Source organism: Thermobia domestica, chromosome 10 (genome assembly GCF_964235325.1).
Source record: "Thermobia domestica chromosome 10, izTheDome1.hap1.1, whole genome shotgun sequence".
NCBI classification, from domain to species: Eukaryota; Metazoa; Arthropoda; class Insecta; order Zygentoma; family Lepismatidae; genus Thermobia; species Thermobia domestica.
The window spans coordinates 38,951,234-38,967,965 of NC_137463.1; the positions used below are offsets into that span (position 1 = coordinate 38,951,234).

At 35.6% G+C, this 16,732-nt stretch overlaps 1 protein-coding gene across 1 annotated transcript in view; it reads right to left on the bottom strand.

The window, feature by feature from the left end:
* Positions 1-879: 879 nt before the first annotated feature.
* The window catches only part of LOC145662455 (fatty acyl-CoA reductase 1-like), a 28,851-nt gene continuing 12,998 nt past the window's right edge, over positions 880-16,732 (bottom strand). The window contains exons 5-7 of the mRNA XM_081728047.1: positions 14,060-14,299; positions 5,531-5,788; positions 880-2,165 (exon numbers count right to left, since the gene is read on the bottom strand). Of these exons, the coding sequence (XP_081584173.1) occupies positions 1,994-2,165; positions 5,531-5,788; positions 14,060-14,299 (670 nt within the window). The 3' untranslated portion in view covers positions 880-1,993. The remainder of the gene's footprint in view (positions 2,166-5,530; positions 5,789-14,059; positions 14,300-16,732) is intronic.

The window sequence follows — 16,732 nt, forward strand, 5'->3', positions numbered from 1 at the left end:
CTAAACGAAAGGTGAACGAATCGCAAAGTGAAGTAATAAGGACTAAACGAAAGAAGTTTAATGAATCACCAAGTAAAGGAATAAGGTCTAAACGAAAGAAGGTGAACGAATCGCAAAGGGAAATAATAAGGACTAAAGGAAAGAAGTTTAATGAATCAGTAAGTGAAAGATTAAGCGCTAAACGAAAGGTGAACGAATCGCAAAGTGAAGTAATAAGGACTAAACGAAAGAAGTTTAATGAATCACCAAGTAAAGGAATAAGGGCTAAACGAAAGAGGGTGAACGAATCGCAAAGGGAAATAATAAGGACTAAAGGAAAGAAGTTTAATGAATCACCAAGTAAAGGAATAAGAGCTAAACGAAAGAAGGTGAACGAATCGCAAAGGGAAATAATAAGGACTAAAGGAAAGAAGTTTAATGAATCACCAAGTAAAGGAATAAGAGCTAAACGAAAGCAGGTGAACGAATTGCAAAGTGAAATAATAAGGACTAAAGGAAAGAACTTTAATGAATCACCAAGTGAAGGAACAAGAGCTAAACGAAAGAAGGTGAACGAATCGCAAAGTAAAATAATAAGGACTAAAGAAAAGAAGATGAATGAATCAGTAAGTGAAAGATTAAGCGCTAAACGAAAGAAGGTGAACGAATCGCAAAGTGAAGTAATAAGAACTAAACGAAAGAAGATGAATCACCAAGTGAAGGAATAAGGGCTAAACGAAAGAAGATGAACGAATCTCAAAGTGAAGAAATAACGATTGAACAAAAAGGTGAACGAACCACAAAATGAAGGAATCAGAGCTAAGCGAAATAACTAACATAATATTTTTATGATACGATGTTTATTTAAAAACACTTATATACATTAATAATTATTAAAACAACTTGTCATATTAAATTATGTACATAAAATGGATAAAGTATACATTTTCATGATACAGATGATCATGCTTTCAACATCATTTCTTTACAAAGATACTAATAATACAGTTAGACTCATTCCAAAGTCATTATTCTCATGAATCTGTGCTTTCAGGTGCAGCTGTAGTATACGCTTACAGTATATCAATATATTTATATAAAAGTAACAAGTTCTACTTGCTTAAAGATGAAACACATATTGATGTATTCATAATTTAATTAGCCTAATACAATTTTATAACTTTATTTCATATTTGCAAATGTACGAGTAATATTTGATTTACAATTGAATGAAAGCTGTAGATGAAACGAAAAGTAATTGAAAGCAATTTAAGAAAATCTTAGTAATTCAAATATCTAAAAAGTATATATATATTAAACAAATCCTATACACACACACATGTATATAATAAAATATTTTCAAATCTTAATTTTTAATCATAAAAAAATATTGAATTTGCAAGATTTAACATGTTTTTCTTGTTGAGAATGATACCTTAATACATTGACAAGTGTTTCAAATACTGCTTTAACATTTTATTGTCATGAATAATAAAATAAATACGCAAATATTCTCTCGCATTCCTTGTTTCTCTTATTCCATAAGCTTCTATTATCACTTCTTTCTCTCATGCTTATATTGAAAAATTTCACTCTTGTACCCTTAATCCTTTGTATTTTAACGGTTCCAGTGTGTGGTCTCACCAAGACTTTCAAAGAGAGAAACGGGAGGGGTGAATACCCACACAAGGGAAAGGATCGAGGGTAAATTTTGGTTACGATATCGTTAGATAAATAACATTGTCAAACTAGTTTCCAATTCATTCGCTCGATCTCTTAAAAATACTGGTTTTATCACAGGAAACCTGTATTTAGAGACTCATCTAAGAAAAAGCTGAGCTACAAACCTATAATTAGATCACGCAATTAATGTAGAATCAGCTAATTATATGCAACGCATTTCACACAAGTATCATATTACTTTTTAAAAAATACGTAATTGGTGTTCTTTTTCCCAAACTATAACACTATAATACTTTGGTATATAAGTTCTGTTATTAATGTTTTGAGGATTTCACGTTGCAACCCTATTCTCTATTCCAGCAGAATGAACCATGATACTCCTTACATGACTATCTCCCATGTTATCAATCATTTGGTCGCTTCCTGGCGTGAGGAATACGAAAAGGCACCAGAAAATGAGCGAGAACAAAATGAGTTTTGTAAACATGTCTATGTAGTACATTCTGTAAGAAAAAGAAAAAGAAAATATATACACACATTAGACTATTAAACTTTTAAAGCAAATGACTTATTCCTATTAAGTATTTTATGAGATTAATTGTAGTTTTGTATTTAAAATTTAACATCCTTTAATCTCTAAACTAACTAAAGCAATTGACACATGATCGTCAAAATTGTCCTGTACCAGTGATGGCGAAATGTCGACTCGTAAAGATGCTTCATCCGGATCCCAATTAAAGTGAAAAACTGTATGATTTGTTTCTTTCTTTTAGCTACATATGTAACAGGAAGAATGTAACTAGCCATCATAATATATCTGAATTAAGACTTGAGTTCGTAATTGTAAAAATATATTCTTTAATTTTTTTGGTTAACAAACCTATTCTGCAAGGTGAGGCCATTAGTGCCGAGCCGAGATGCAGAAAAAAATGCAAATTTGATGTAGTTATATTCAAATGCTCTTAGCTCTTGTTAAGGTCAAAGTGTAAATTAAAGTTTAAAATTGTGAATATCGTATGGTTAACGTTTCGTCTGAACATTTTCTGTTGGTTATCCATTTTGGTTACTCAGGTAACCTTATGTACTCTGTTTTGTATCCTTTTTAGTTGTAGAAAAGTCTAGAACGTTGCTTTTGTTAAATGAAGTTGCGCGACAAGTAAAAATCACCTTTTAGCTACATACTGTTCGTGTTATTGTAACTGTTTAAAACAAAACCTAAACAAAAAGTAAATATTATTTTCAGCTTTCAGCTTGGAATTACATTATACAAGAAGCAAGATACCCAGAACAGAACAAATATTCAGAAAAACAATGTATAACGTATGCACATTCAGGCGAAATATTGTCTCGGAAGGGGCGGAGAAAAAAATAGAAAATAGCCCCTAAGAATGGTTGTTATTTTCTCTTGGACTTCAGTGTGTTATACGTTGGCTGTCACTGTCGTATACAGTTTCGACAGACACATCTCCTTCCTTGATAAGTCAGAGGTGTTTGTGGAAAAATCTCATATTACTTTAAAACATAATTCTGTTTTGTAATTATTTGCAGGTTCAAAATTGTCCAAGGGTGAGAGCAAAAACCTTTTTAAGAGCATGTACTGCTATCCTTCGAAATTCCCGATGTATTATACGGCTTCCTAATATACATTCTAGTTATAATACTCGTAGTAACAACAATTACAAATCGATTGATCTCTCTATGACCAACGGTTCCCGAGATATGTCTCCTTAAATCTCCTGAAATCCGTACTTTTTTGGGTCAATATCTCGGGAACGGTAAGAGGGACGCGAAAATTTCCATCACTTTCTCAGATGGTTTTTGATTCTCTATCGAATGGAGGGCTCAAAATTGAAATATTCGCAAGTAACAAACATATACACACACACATAGACATAGAGAATTCAGTAACGAACTTTTTAAGTTCGTTGAAAATAACTGAATTCTAACTTTTTGTATTTAATATACTCAAGTTTATTGAGAATACGAAATAAATGGTCATCGCTTTTAATCAATTAATAACTCTTGTTAATTAGATGTCTATAGCTACTAGAATGTGTGTATCAGGAGGTAGTATACTACTTCGAGAATTTTGAAGGATAGCGTATTTGTCTTTTGTCTTCGTTTTTCAACTGTTCTGAACATGGAAAAACAATTACAAAATGATATTATAAATATCAATGATGTAAGACTTTTCAGCAAGTAACTCCGGCTGCTGAGAAAACAAATTTATCTGTCGAGACTGTATAGCTCCTTCGTGGCTAAGCGATTAGCATACGGGCCTTTGGCGTGGGAGACCCGAGTTTGATTCCCGGCGGGAGCTCATGTGGTTCGGATTCCACGTTAATCAGTAGTCCACGTCTCATACAGCCTCGCTGCTGAAAGGAACGCTAAACTAAAATCAACTCAACTCAACTGCATAGGGATGAAAGAGATTTTGTGGCCCCCTGTAGCGTAGTCTCTAACTCTCTCGCCTTTGGTGCGAACGGTCTCGAGTTCGATTCCCAGTGGGATCACTTGGCCGAAAAGGTTTAAAAAGATTTTTCAGGCCAGCCATCCTGAATGAGGTTTTCTTCATTCACACCAGGCAAATGCCGGGGTAGTACCTACCATATAGGTCCCAGGCCGCTTCCTTCCTTCACGAATTCTTTCTTCCTTCCCTTTCCTCGCCGAGGGACGTCATCCCACAAACGTGACGGGCTAACATGGTCATAGATACCGAAAGCTCAGAAATCTAAATCCTAAATCCTAGATCCTAAAGGATTTTGTCATAGTTTCCATTTAGTCCTAAGGGTTTATTTAGAAAACTCGATGCATTTAATGATAAGTTTTGGCTAATTACTTATCCCTAAATGAAACCTCTCTGAATCGCTGTCTCTTCACAGAAGACATTCTTTGCTATTTAGTGTAGAAACATTTTTTTTTCTTATTTTACTATTAACTAGCTGAACTCTATACATCGCATCATTCAAATATGAACATGAATCTCCTTGTCATTCCTCCCAACATTTGCACTTGTTCCTTTACAGACACAAGTGAAAGACGTCTTGATAGAAAAAGAAAAAAGAAAAAAAACCGGCAAGGAGTACCATAAAGGGAAGATTTTTCGATTGTTTTTTTAAATATCTCTCACCGTTTGCAAGATTTGAGCCTACTTCCGGTTGGAGTTTCTAATTCATGTATGATTAGTGTTTTCTTTCTTCTTGCATGCAGTATGTAATAAGCAAATACATTACACAACTAATTATAATGTCAGTGATATATGGTGTTCATTGGGCAAAACACTGCAAACAATAAAGATTCATCTTAGACTGGAAAAATGGTCATCTTTCGTTTTTCATTATCATTTGGCAATGAAACAAATAACACACACACACACACACACACACACACATATATATATATATATATATATATATATATATATATATATACAACCCCTGTATACAAATATGTGGTGTTGGAATATAAACTCGTAGGATATGATGCTTTACTTTTTTTTTAATTTCAACACTTCAATGAAAGGTACTCCTATGAAGGTAATAAAGAAATAACGACCATGTTTTTTTTTTTAATATTCAATTAAAAATGAATAATCTACACAGAATTTGCAATCAATCAGTGAAAAACAGCACCTTTCTAGAGCCTATGGTTCCTGAGAACTCAGTGTCGAAAGGATTGACCACAAACATATAAACGTCCACTAACATAAACTTTCCTAGCATTTTAATATGTAGATAATAAATAAATACCAATTTTTTTTTGTTGTCAACTGGACAAATATTCGACTAGTAAGTTTTATAACTACAAAATTACGAACTAAAAGCATAAACAGAATCCAATGTCGTGGAATAGAAAGAATATTATTTACCTCCAGAAGTGTGTCCTTGCTTTGGGGAGTGTGCTGATGTCCTCTTTCAGTAAATATTGCCGAGCACCTAGAGCACAGTTCCTGAAATAATTTGCCCAATCCAGTTTCGTAAGATCAAGATCAAAGATCTCCTTATCCTCTGGAGATAGATTTGCCATTAACTTTCTATGCTTTTTGTGGATGAACGTCCATTCGTTGGTCAGATAATATTCAAATGCTTTGGAGGATCTGTATACTTTTACTTGCAATTTAAGTAAACTGAAAAAGAAAGAATTCTGTTTTAAAGAATTGTAAATGAAAGTTTATATTTTACATTGAATTATATATGATGCAACATGGTCGGACTGTAGTGGCGGCGCTACAGGGGGCGAGGAGGGGCGACCGTCACCCCAATATTTTTTCTCGCCCCATCTTCACTCCCCATTTTCTCTATGTACAACTGGTGAATTATAATAATAATATATACAACCGATAATAATAATATTCAAAGCAAAATAAATGTGGTTGCTTCGCCTCCCAAAATTTTTTCTTGCCCCCCCCTGCTATTTCGATCCTAGCGCCGTTACTGTCAGACTGGCTACTAGTTGGCCCCGGGGCTGACATATTGTGTTGGCCCCGAATTCTCAATTTCTCCAACCACCATCTGTTTTTCCACAATAAAAGCACACTATTCTTTAGTAGCCACACCGTACATTAGATCATAAAGATCATAATATAAAATTAGGATATATATGTTATATAACAATATTTATGAGGATAACACAAACAGAATTATACCTGCAGCATTCTAGACAGTTCGGAGGAACTAGCCGTAATGTCATCTAATGCGTTGTCATAATCGAAATCAAAATCTCTTAAATCGCCCATATCATAAAATAACGAAAATTATTTCAGACCTCTTTCTGTTGGGTTTCAAATTTTTTTTTTTTTTTTTTTTTTTTTTCTGGGCCAAGAAACTAAACTCTCAAGAATTGTATTGTCAGGCCACTATACTTTTGGCTCTATTTATATTCCGCGATAGGAAACGTGTTGGATTTCTCTATTGTTTTTACTTGCACCGACATGCCTCTGAAGATGGTATGACCTATTATTACGTGAGTCGCAAGAAAATTTTAATGATTGCCGCTGTGATTGTTCACAATAATATTGGTTGGCGCACGCTTATTCCACATTTTTTTCTCTTCCTCCTGACCTCATGTCTTTATTTAAATTTTTATTCGCCCTCCCTCCTTTGGATTTGTCCCCTTGTATGGGCGGCGATTGCCTCTAGCCAACTGGGTCAGTCCAGGCCTGAGTTACAGCCAGTACGGTACATTTGTAGTTATTATTTATGTTTTAAAAAAATGCTGTGTAAAAATTGTAACATATAAATGTAAATTGGTTCTTTACTTTTTAATGTCCATAATGTGAATAATATAGTAATACAGATCCTATATATATCCCTGACTACTGCTATTGATTCAAAACATAATGTAGGTGTAATCAAGGGCGCCAATTTCTCTAAATTTCGGGGGGCCCATTAGATGCAGAAATTATATATATGAGGATTTTAAGACAAATTGCGTTCAAATTATGCCAAATATTGTATATTCATAAATAAAATAGGGAGCCCACATGAGCTTAAGGGGAGCCGGGCCTTCCCAGGATCGGCGCCCTTGGATGTAATTCAATATTATCACTTCTGTAATGCTTGATTGTTTAGTGTACAGGGTTAGCTTAAATGATTCATTCATTTTGAAACGTCTATATTTTCAAAAGTAATACACGTACGCACATTAAAGATAGATGAGAAGAACCACAAACTCACCAAGTTTGTATTGTGTATTCAAGGTGGCAGCACGAGTCCATTATCTTTCCGATTGGGTGTGGCAGTATGAGGTTAGTACTGGTCGAAAATGGACAGAAAGCAAGAAAAGAGACGTCGTCTGGACGTATATCGTGTCATCAAAGGGGCACATATTGAACATTTGTAAAAGGTATATAAACTTGGTGAGTTTGTGTTTTTTTTTTTTTTTTTCATATATCTTCCAGTGTGTGCGTGTAATATTTTTGTAAATATAACCTTTTCAAAATGACTTAATCATTTATGCTAACCTTGTATTATGTTCTGGGTCTATTTAACAACTGACAATACGATTTTCTTCAGCTACCACCATCCCTTATGTGCTTTTATTTGTGATTTTATTTGCATTTGAGATCTTCATTAATGATGGCCTAGGTATCTAAAACTAGTAACTTGTTTGCCTTTCTCTTTATCAATTTCCTAACTTTTTTTAAAATGTTGTTTATGAGTATTGATGTGTAGAAATAAAACTAAATAAATATCATTTTCAAATTGTTTATCTTCTTATTCCCCTTCCTCTCTCTTACCTTCTACTATATCTTCTGTTATAAAATGTCAGTCTTCTGATTATTTGTAAAATATTAATAAATAATAATAATAATAATAATAATAATAATAATAATAATAATAATAATAATAATAATAATAATAATAATAATAATAATAATAATAATAATAAATGAAATTTTTAGGACCCTTGGTGAATACATTAAATTTTTATATTTTTTATAAAAATAACACAGAAAAGGTACAAAAGCATAAAATTAGCTTTGAAAATCTCACAAGATGATTTCACTATATCTTCCTTTTGACAACAAACAGAAGGACAAAGCGTTTAGGTGTCCTAATCGCTGGAGAAACGTACGCACAAACACATATGGAAATATTCTGGGAATTCTGATTCCAAATCGACGTTCGTACTCCGGGGCAAAAAGTGCTCGATTTTGTCGTTTGTATTCCAGTAGTTCAGTTTTTGGAGTTTCCAATTCCGAGAGCAATACTATATTGTACAAAGTGTCCCGTTTCATTTTATATTCTTTCCCTCATATACTACTGACAACCTACTCGTCCCATTAATTTTATCTTCCATCATTAAGTTACAGTGACCATGTGATCCTGCATTCCTGCGTGGCACTCACCTGAATGCTTCTCAGCTCTTCCCTAGTGTTTTTTTTTTTTTTTTTTTTTTTATCCTTATCTGATAAAGTAATTTGGGCGAAAGTACTCACCGTGAGTTTTCTTTAGCGAGTGTTTTGCACTATTTCCTGGTAAGTAGCTAATGTTTATAATGACGACACGTACAATAGCTTAGAACAATGATGTCATTTACTAATTGTTCTCGATTGTAGTCACTTTTGATCATGTTGCATGCCATAACTTCTACTGTAAAAATTGATTTTTTTAAATTGTTGTTAACTTTCATTTACTGGAAAACTCAAAAATTCTTACTGTAATGCTTACAGTGACACATTGCCGTTTTCGTTTAATTTATTTTAAACTTCTTAGCACTTGTTCTATACAAGATGAGAGAAAACCAATGAGTACCATATGGGATCCAGTCAATTATATAATGAAATATATTTTCATCTATAACAGAGGAGACAGTAGTAAGGTTTAATTACGAATAAAATTATCTTAATATAGGTGCTTTCGTCAGAGATGTTCACCCTCGCGAGGGTGGCCCTCTCGAGGGCATCCTCACCCTCAAGTTCCCTCGCCCACAGTGCCGCGAGGGCGAGGGTGCGCGAGGGCGAGGACAAGCTTCGATGGCGAGGGTGAGGGTGCGCGAGGGCGAGGAAAAGCTTCGACGAAAAGGGTGAGGGTGCGCGAGGGCGAGGACAAGTTTCGGCAGCGAGGGCGAGGACAAGCTTCGATGGCGAGGGTGAGGGTGCGCGAGGGCGAGGAAAAGCTTCGACGAAGAGGGCGAGGGTGCGCGAGGGCGAGGACAAGTTTCGGCAGCGAGGGTGAGGATGCGCGAGGGCGAGGACAAGCTTTGATGGCTGGGGTGAGGGTGCGCTAGGGCGAGGAAAAGCTTCGACGAAGAGGGCGAGGGTGAACGAGGGTGAGGGCCAAGTGTTACTGCAGGAGCGAGGGACTCGGGATTTTCCCGTTTCCTCTCGTTTTCTCATTCCACCTATTCTTTCATCATCATTCACTTGCAATTCCATCAGTCTCCTTTAGCCATCGATGGCATAACCGTTGGATGTTAAACTAAAGATTTATTTTTTTTATTTTTTTATTTATTTATTTTTTTTTTTTAAAGATTGGTATCTTTGAAAGCGTTTTTAATATAGTGTAAGAATATGCAGCGCACAGTCTTGAAAAGGGAGACTATTTTGGGCGTCCAGTAGGCTTCTTTCTGTGATCTGTTACCCTTCATTATCGACGTTTTTATTATTATTTTTTTTTCGCTAAATAGGATATTAAAATAGAATGATTTGGTTCTATATCGCAAGTTTTAAAGCTCCCTGACAACTGATATTTAGTCAGCAAAGCATAGGAAAACTTAGAAATAAAGAAGCAAAACTACCTGAAGTATTCGGCTATGGTTCATCTAATCATGGGCGTCGTAACGAGGGGCTTGGGTGGTCGCGTTCACACGTATGTAAGCAAACTAAGAAAATAAAAGCATATATTCAGGGGTGTAGTCGAGAATATACGAAGGTGTATTGCTCAATCTTAGTCATTTGCGCATACTTTCTGCTTCAAGGCGTGTAGTACTATATTCAAAACTAGCATATATAACCTGTGAAATTTTTAAGACTAGCGTATACTCTGTGAAAATTTTAAGACTATGGTGTACGCCGTGTAAAATTTTAGGACTTGAGCAGGAAGTTTTTGATAGTCTATTATTGCAACACAGCCCCTGCCCGCTGCAGCCCCTAGTTATTCGCCTCTACTTTCTAAACATTTTCTATATATTTTACATCCCTGGAGTTGGTGGCCCCGCATCGTGGAGGTTGTGGAGACATTATCTAAGCCTTTGGTCAAGTGACCTTACATTTGGACCTGTCAAGTGACCTTACATTTACATAGATTACTATTGAGATAAGTTAGTAAAACTGCATTCAGGTTTACACCTATAATTTCATGATTCTTAGTGTTCATCCTCCAGAAGGGAAACTTTCGAAGATGTCCTCAATTCTAACTATAGAGAAACGTTCTCACACAACAGAATAAACATAATTTCAAACCGTTCATGATCTATATTTAGAAAAAAATAGCACTCTACTAACGTAATTTGCTGTTTTGGAAAATATAAGTTTTACTTATGAATATCTGGGAATCAGTCGATCTGTCTGTATTCTGACATATTAGAGTTAATGTCCCTTTATAATTCATCACCGATGCCGATGCTAAATGGTACGCGAATCTATAGTTTATGGTAGGATCCGAACCACCATAATGCGTTCAAACTTCACTCAAGGGAATCGAACCTGAGACTTGCTGCAAAGCAGACATGCTTGCTAGACACTATACTAACTTCTTTTGTATATTGCAATATCATTAACTTTCAGTAATCACCGGTAATCGACCTATAACCAGAGTCGAAGTCTAAGAGGGAGTTATTGAAAATGTTTAATTATCCTAATTTTTATGTAAATATTTCACTTTAGAATATTAGCGTTTAAATACTCCTCTCCCCCATACAACCATTACACACGCTAATACTATGTAACAAGCAGTAACGACTACATATTATCAGGTGCAACATTTAATCAATCAACATATAACATATAAAGCTTATAAAATTTTAATTAGTCAGCTGGATTACATCTTATGAAAAAAGTTGAATAATTTCCACCTTATATGTTAGTTGTTTGACGTAACGTAAGCATGAAGGTAAGCTTAGATCTTTGTTCGAAATTCACATTGAAATGATATTCGCAAAGAATCTTCAGTGGGCTGAATCTCTATCGTTCCAGGTTGGCTACAAGACTGCGATAATCGTAGGACGTAAAAATGAAGATTTTATTCCCCAGTCAGAATTTTTAAACTATCCTATCTCTTCAAGTCAATAATTGTCTGTTTTGCTTTATTACTTTTCAACCACAGAGCAAAATAATTCAGTCACTCTACTCCCGTTTTAATGATGTATGGCAGCGTGTAACAAATTGTTGCGAGGTCCTGGGCAAGAAAAGTTTATGATCACCCTTTCAGTTTTTAATTGCTAATTATAATAAAATTTCTGGAAATCAATTAATCTATACATTTAATTATTTGTGCTAAAGAAAATAAAGGTTTGTTCTCTTACTTTCCCGTTCCACCATTTCTTTCATCATCATTCACTTGCAATTTCATCCATCTCCTTTAGCAGTTACATAACTCTGGGGCGCTAAACTAAATATTTCATCTTTTCTTTCATTACTACAATCTTAAAGTTTGCACGTATTAAAGTTTGCACGACATTATTAATTGCTGAATTGGTGGATTTATAAAAGTCAGTGCTAAATCATTTTAGGCTCGATAATCTTTCCAAGGCCCCTGGAGGCGCTAAGCTCTGAGCGTGCCATTTAGGAAGGAACAGTGGCTCAGCGATAGAGAAATTACCTTTGTTCGAAGGGTCGCATGTTCGATTCCCGTCCAAATAAGTTCGTGGTGGAGGACATCGTGTTCGTGGGTTTTCTGGGGATTCTCCAGTTTCCTACCACATTCTCATTCAACTATTTCTTTCATCATTCACTTCTGTCTCCTTTAGCATTTAGCTTGCATAATCGTGGGATCTTAAACTAAAGATTTTATTTTTCATTTGCCTTTGCGTATTTGTAGTGTAAGGAATCCTTGAGACAACGTTTGAAAGATATCATTTCATAATTGTGGGAATTACTGAAAATAAACTTTCCAACAATGATAGCTGCCAAAAATGAACCAAGACCAAAGTGATAAAGTGCACAAATTGGCCCCTAGGGTAGTTTCTTAAGACAAAGTTTCATATTTATGGCAATTATTGAAAAAAATTAAAAATTTTAACATTGTTAAGGTAGGACAAATGTATCTCTATTAGTGGTGAATATTAACAATATTTGAGCATCGAAATTAACCTTACAAGCACATTGACACATTTCAGTTTATATTTTAAAATACCAATTAACTTAGATTCACATTCAAATCAATGAAGTCATTCATGTTATAGGTTAGAGTGGGTATATATTTTCGAGTGATAATTCAACAATAGTGTTCTGAAGTATTTTATTTGTTTGCTGACGGAGTTTTAAAATTAAGCTCTTTAGATCTTTCTCTTCGAATTTGTTCAAATTCCTCAGTTACGCTACATACATCAGGGATGGCCAACGTGTTGACTGTCAAATTCTGACAGATAGTCCGCGGCAGTCACTCTACCGCCACTCATCAAACCTTGATTTCACCCTCACCCTCATGAGAGCCGCCCTTGTGTGGCTGAATACTTATGCTTGCATCGTAGTTCAAGGAACATTTTGAAGTAAAGGCATTGGATACTGTTGATAAATGATGTAAACGTCATTATCGACCGAGATCTCCATTGTAACAGTTGTTCCATTTTAGGTGTTCCACAGTAAGTTATACGATGATATGTTTAGTTTCCTATCTTTAGGACGTATGTTAAGCAAGGGCGGATCCAGGACGGACTTCTGGTGGGGGTGGTGGGTTGTAATACTGCTACTTAGAGCTAATTTTAAGAGCTCCAAACTCTGGGATGCGTTTTATTTGTATATATAAAAAAAAGAAGTTTCCTCTTCTGGGGGGGGGAGCGATCGCCCCGATCGCCCCCTGGATCCGCCACTGATGATAAGGAAATAATTCAACAAATAGGTTGAATAATTGATGCTCTGATCCTCACAAAGGAGGCCCTCTCGAGGCCTCCTTACCCTCAATTACCCTCGCCCTCAATGATATGAGGGCGAGGGTGCGCGAGGGCGAGGAAAAGTTTTGAGCACGAAAGCGAGGACGAGCGAGGATAATGGACAACTCCTATCGCGAGGGCGAGGGTGCGCGAGGGCGAGGACAAGCTTCGATGGCGAGGGTGAGGGTGCGCGAGGGCGAGGACAAGCTTCGACGAAAAGAGCGAGGGTGTTCGAGGGCGAGGAGAAGCTTCGATGGCGAGGGTGAGGGTGCGCGAGAGCGAGGACAAGCTTCGATGGCGAGGGTGAGGGTGCGCGAGGGCGAGGGCGAGGACAAGTTTTGGCCTCGAGGGCGAGGGTGCGCGAGGGCGAGGACAAGTTTTGGCCTCGAGGACGAGGGTGCGCGAGGGCGAGGACAAGCTTCGACGGCGAGAGCGAGGGTGCGCGAGGGCGAGGACAAGTTTCGACAGCGAGGGTGAGGGCGCGCGAGGGCGATGGACAATTCCATTCGCGAGGGCGAGGGTGAACGAAGGCGAGGGCCAACTGCTACTGCGAGGGCGAGGGTGAGTGAGGTCGAAGTAAAATGAACATCTATGGCTTTCGTTTACATTGCGGCTGATTCTTTTGGTTTCAATTTGTACGTATTACTTTATTTGAATACGATGCGGTCCCGGGTTCGATCCCAACTCGCGTCAAAAAAGTTTTATGGTGGACGAACATTGTGTGTGCCAATTTCCTCCAAGTTCTTCCGTTTCCTCCCACTTTTATCATTCTGCTATTATCACCCATCTCATTATTACATCTCCCTTAGCTTTCGTGGGACATTAATCTCAGTGAATAAATAAATAACATGAATATGATACTTACAATGGCTTCCTCCCTGTCATCAGCAAGAGAAAATCGACGAGCAGAGCTGGGAAAAGTTGCAAAAACAGAAAACAAATGAAGTTAACAAGCTTCGAACTCTTCAAGCTTCCTCCTGGATACCATAGAGAATCATTCAATGGAACGTCCTTTACTACTTGCTTTGTTGTCTCTATCATCTCCTGCCAGGTTGCTGGTTTGTCTTCTCCAGATACACAATTGTACACATAAATATCCTTAGGCCTGAAGAACAGAAGTAGTAGTAGTTGTAATGCAACAAATAAGACATGTGCAAGGTTTAGGGTGTTAAGTTTGTTCACAACTTAAGAGAATATATTTACAAAAATTAATTTTCCCCAAAGCATTAATTTTATTCTAAAATTTAAAATTTTAGTAGTTTGCCTTTTATTCTATTTATTTATTTATTTTATTTATTTATGATGTATTTATTATTTATTTATTAGCTGTAAGATAATATTGTTCATTTTGAAAGTTGATTATATAGATTTGTTGTAAAGAAACTCAAAGATTCAAGCATGTTCTACTCTAAAAGATGAAATTAAACATCTTTTTTAAATTACTAAAAATAATAGACATATCACTGACATGAAATGTTGAAAACACTGCTAAAAACTAAAGTTGATAAATGTTTGTAAAATAATAATTTTAAAACTTATTTTTATATTTCAAATAGGTTGATCAACAATTGATCTAATAAATTACATAAATGAAAGTTACATCAAGTATAGAGATTAGATTAACGGGTTTAGTTCAAACGAACCTTGTGTTTAAACTTATAGTTAAAGACAAAAACTTAAATTCATTAGTAACTCGAACATTAGATTTATTGTTAATTCAAACTCGCCAAAATTTAAACTCTCTTTGACTAGATAACTCTAAAAAATGACAAATATATATATATATATATATATATATATATATATATATATATATATATATATATTGCTGTTTATATTTCACTAATGTGAAGCTATTATCTTTAAAAATCAACGATCGAATTAGAACGGTATGAGGAGATATATCATGTCAGTGAAATTAAGATGCCCAAATATCTTACCACCTTCAAAAATTTAAGGATAAGTTCAATTGTATTGAAGTATAATCATAACTGGTCTATGCGCACGAGTTAACCGACAGTGACTTCGTTTCTATTCGACCACTGTTAAAAAGTTATGAAACGTAAAACATATGCATACTAGCAGAAAGACTTACAAAAGAAAAAAATATCTGTTATAAATAACTTAAATTATACTATTATCCTACGTGAATCCCAATTCTGAATAGTGGGTTCTATGAGTGACATTATCGCACAATTTAACTCCTATAAATTACACAACACCTCACTGCATTAATTCTCTATATTTTCCTAATCAATTAACCTTTATTTTACGGCTGTCAGTACACTGCCAGAATAGTAAATCCGTTCTTTCTAGCATGGCACTGTACTGACACAGGCGAAATGTTTACTTTGACCCGCGAGCACACATATTTTTTTTTTTTTTTTAACTGATGTGCCTTATTGTATGAAGAGATAGTCCATAGTGAAAGGAACCAAAAACGTTGGTTCTCAACCGGTGTGCTCGCGGGTCAAAGTAGACCTTTCGCCTGTGTCAGTACAGTGCTCGTTTTCAACAAACTCCTTGCCGCTTTCGAATTGCTCATACCACTTGTAAACAGTCTTCAATGCCACCATTTCATCGCCATACACTGATTTGGACATTTCTTGAGCTTCTTTGGCACCTTTTTTGCAGCTTAGAACAAAACGTAATGTTGGCGCACGATAGACACTTTTAACACGTCCTCACTCTTCTGCCTCTGGAAGCCAACTAACATGTCACAACTCGTTCAAACTCGACACTGAATGTACTGAAGGTTTAGGCTACCGGGCTTATTGGTTGAAGTGGATACAACATCGATAGATGGCACTGTACAACTATATTCACCGTACTTTATAATCACACCTTGTATACCCAATTATAATTAACATTTGAACTTTATTTTTTGTTAAATTATAATGTTGTGCAAAAATTATATATATATATATATATATATATATATATATATATATATATATATATATATCGGTCCATAGATGACATCAAACTGAACGAAATGTCATGTGTGAGGAAAAATTCTCATAGTTCTCGAGTTCTCATTCTCATGTCGTTAGTTTTCGAGAACGACAAATTTTAATGGATCTGAAATTTATGTTATTCGTTATCAATAATACTGATATAGATTATATATTTATGTACAGCAACTGTAACAAATTACACTGTTAACTGGCAGATTATATCTATTGTTGTTTGTTTTCTAACGGTAACACACACATACTTCTAATGGTAAAAAACATACTTCTAACACTAACACACATACTTCTAATAGTAGCATACATATTTCTAATGGTAGCACACAAATTTCTAACGGTAACACACATACTTCTAACGATAACACAAATTTTTCTGACGGTAACACACATACTTCTAACGATAACACATATTTCTAACATTAACTCATATTACTCTTGTAATCTGAATTTAATTTCAAAAGCTCGTATGCAAAACCAGGTAACTGAATGTTACTTGTTCAACCCCATATGATCATATAGTAGTTGAGTCATGTGCAACAGCCGTCCCCCGAACCCTTTTATGCGGC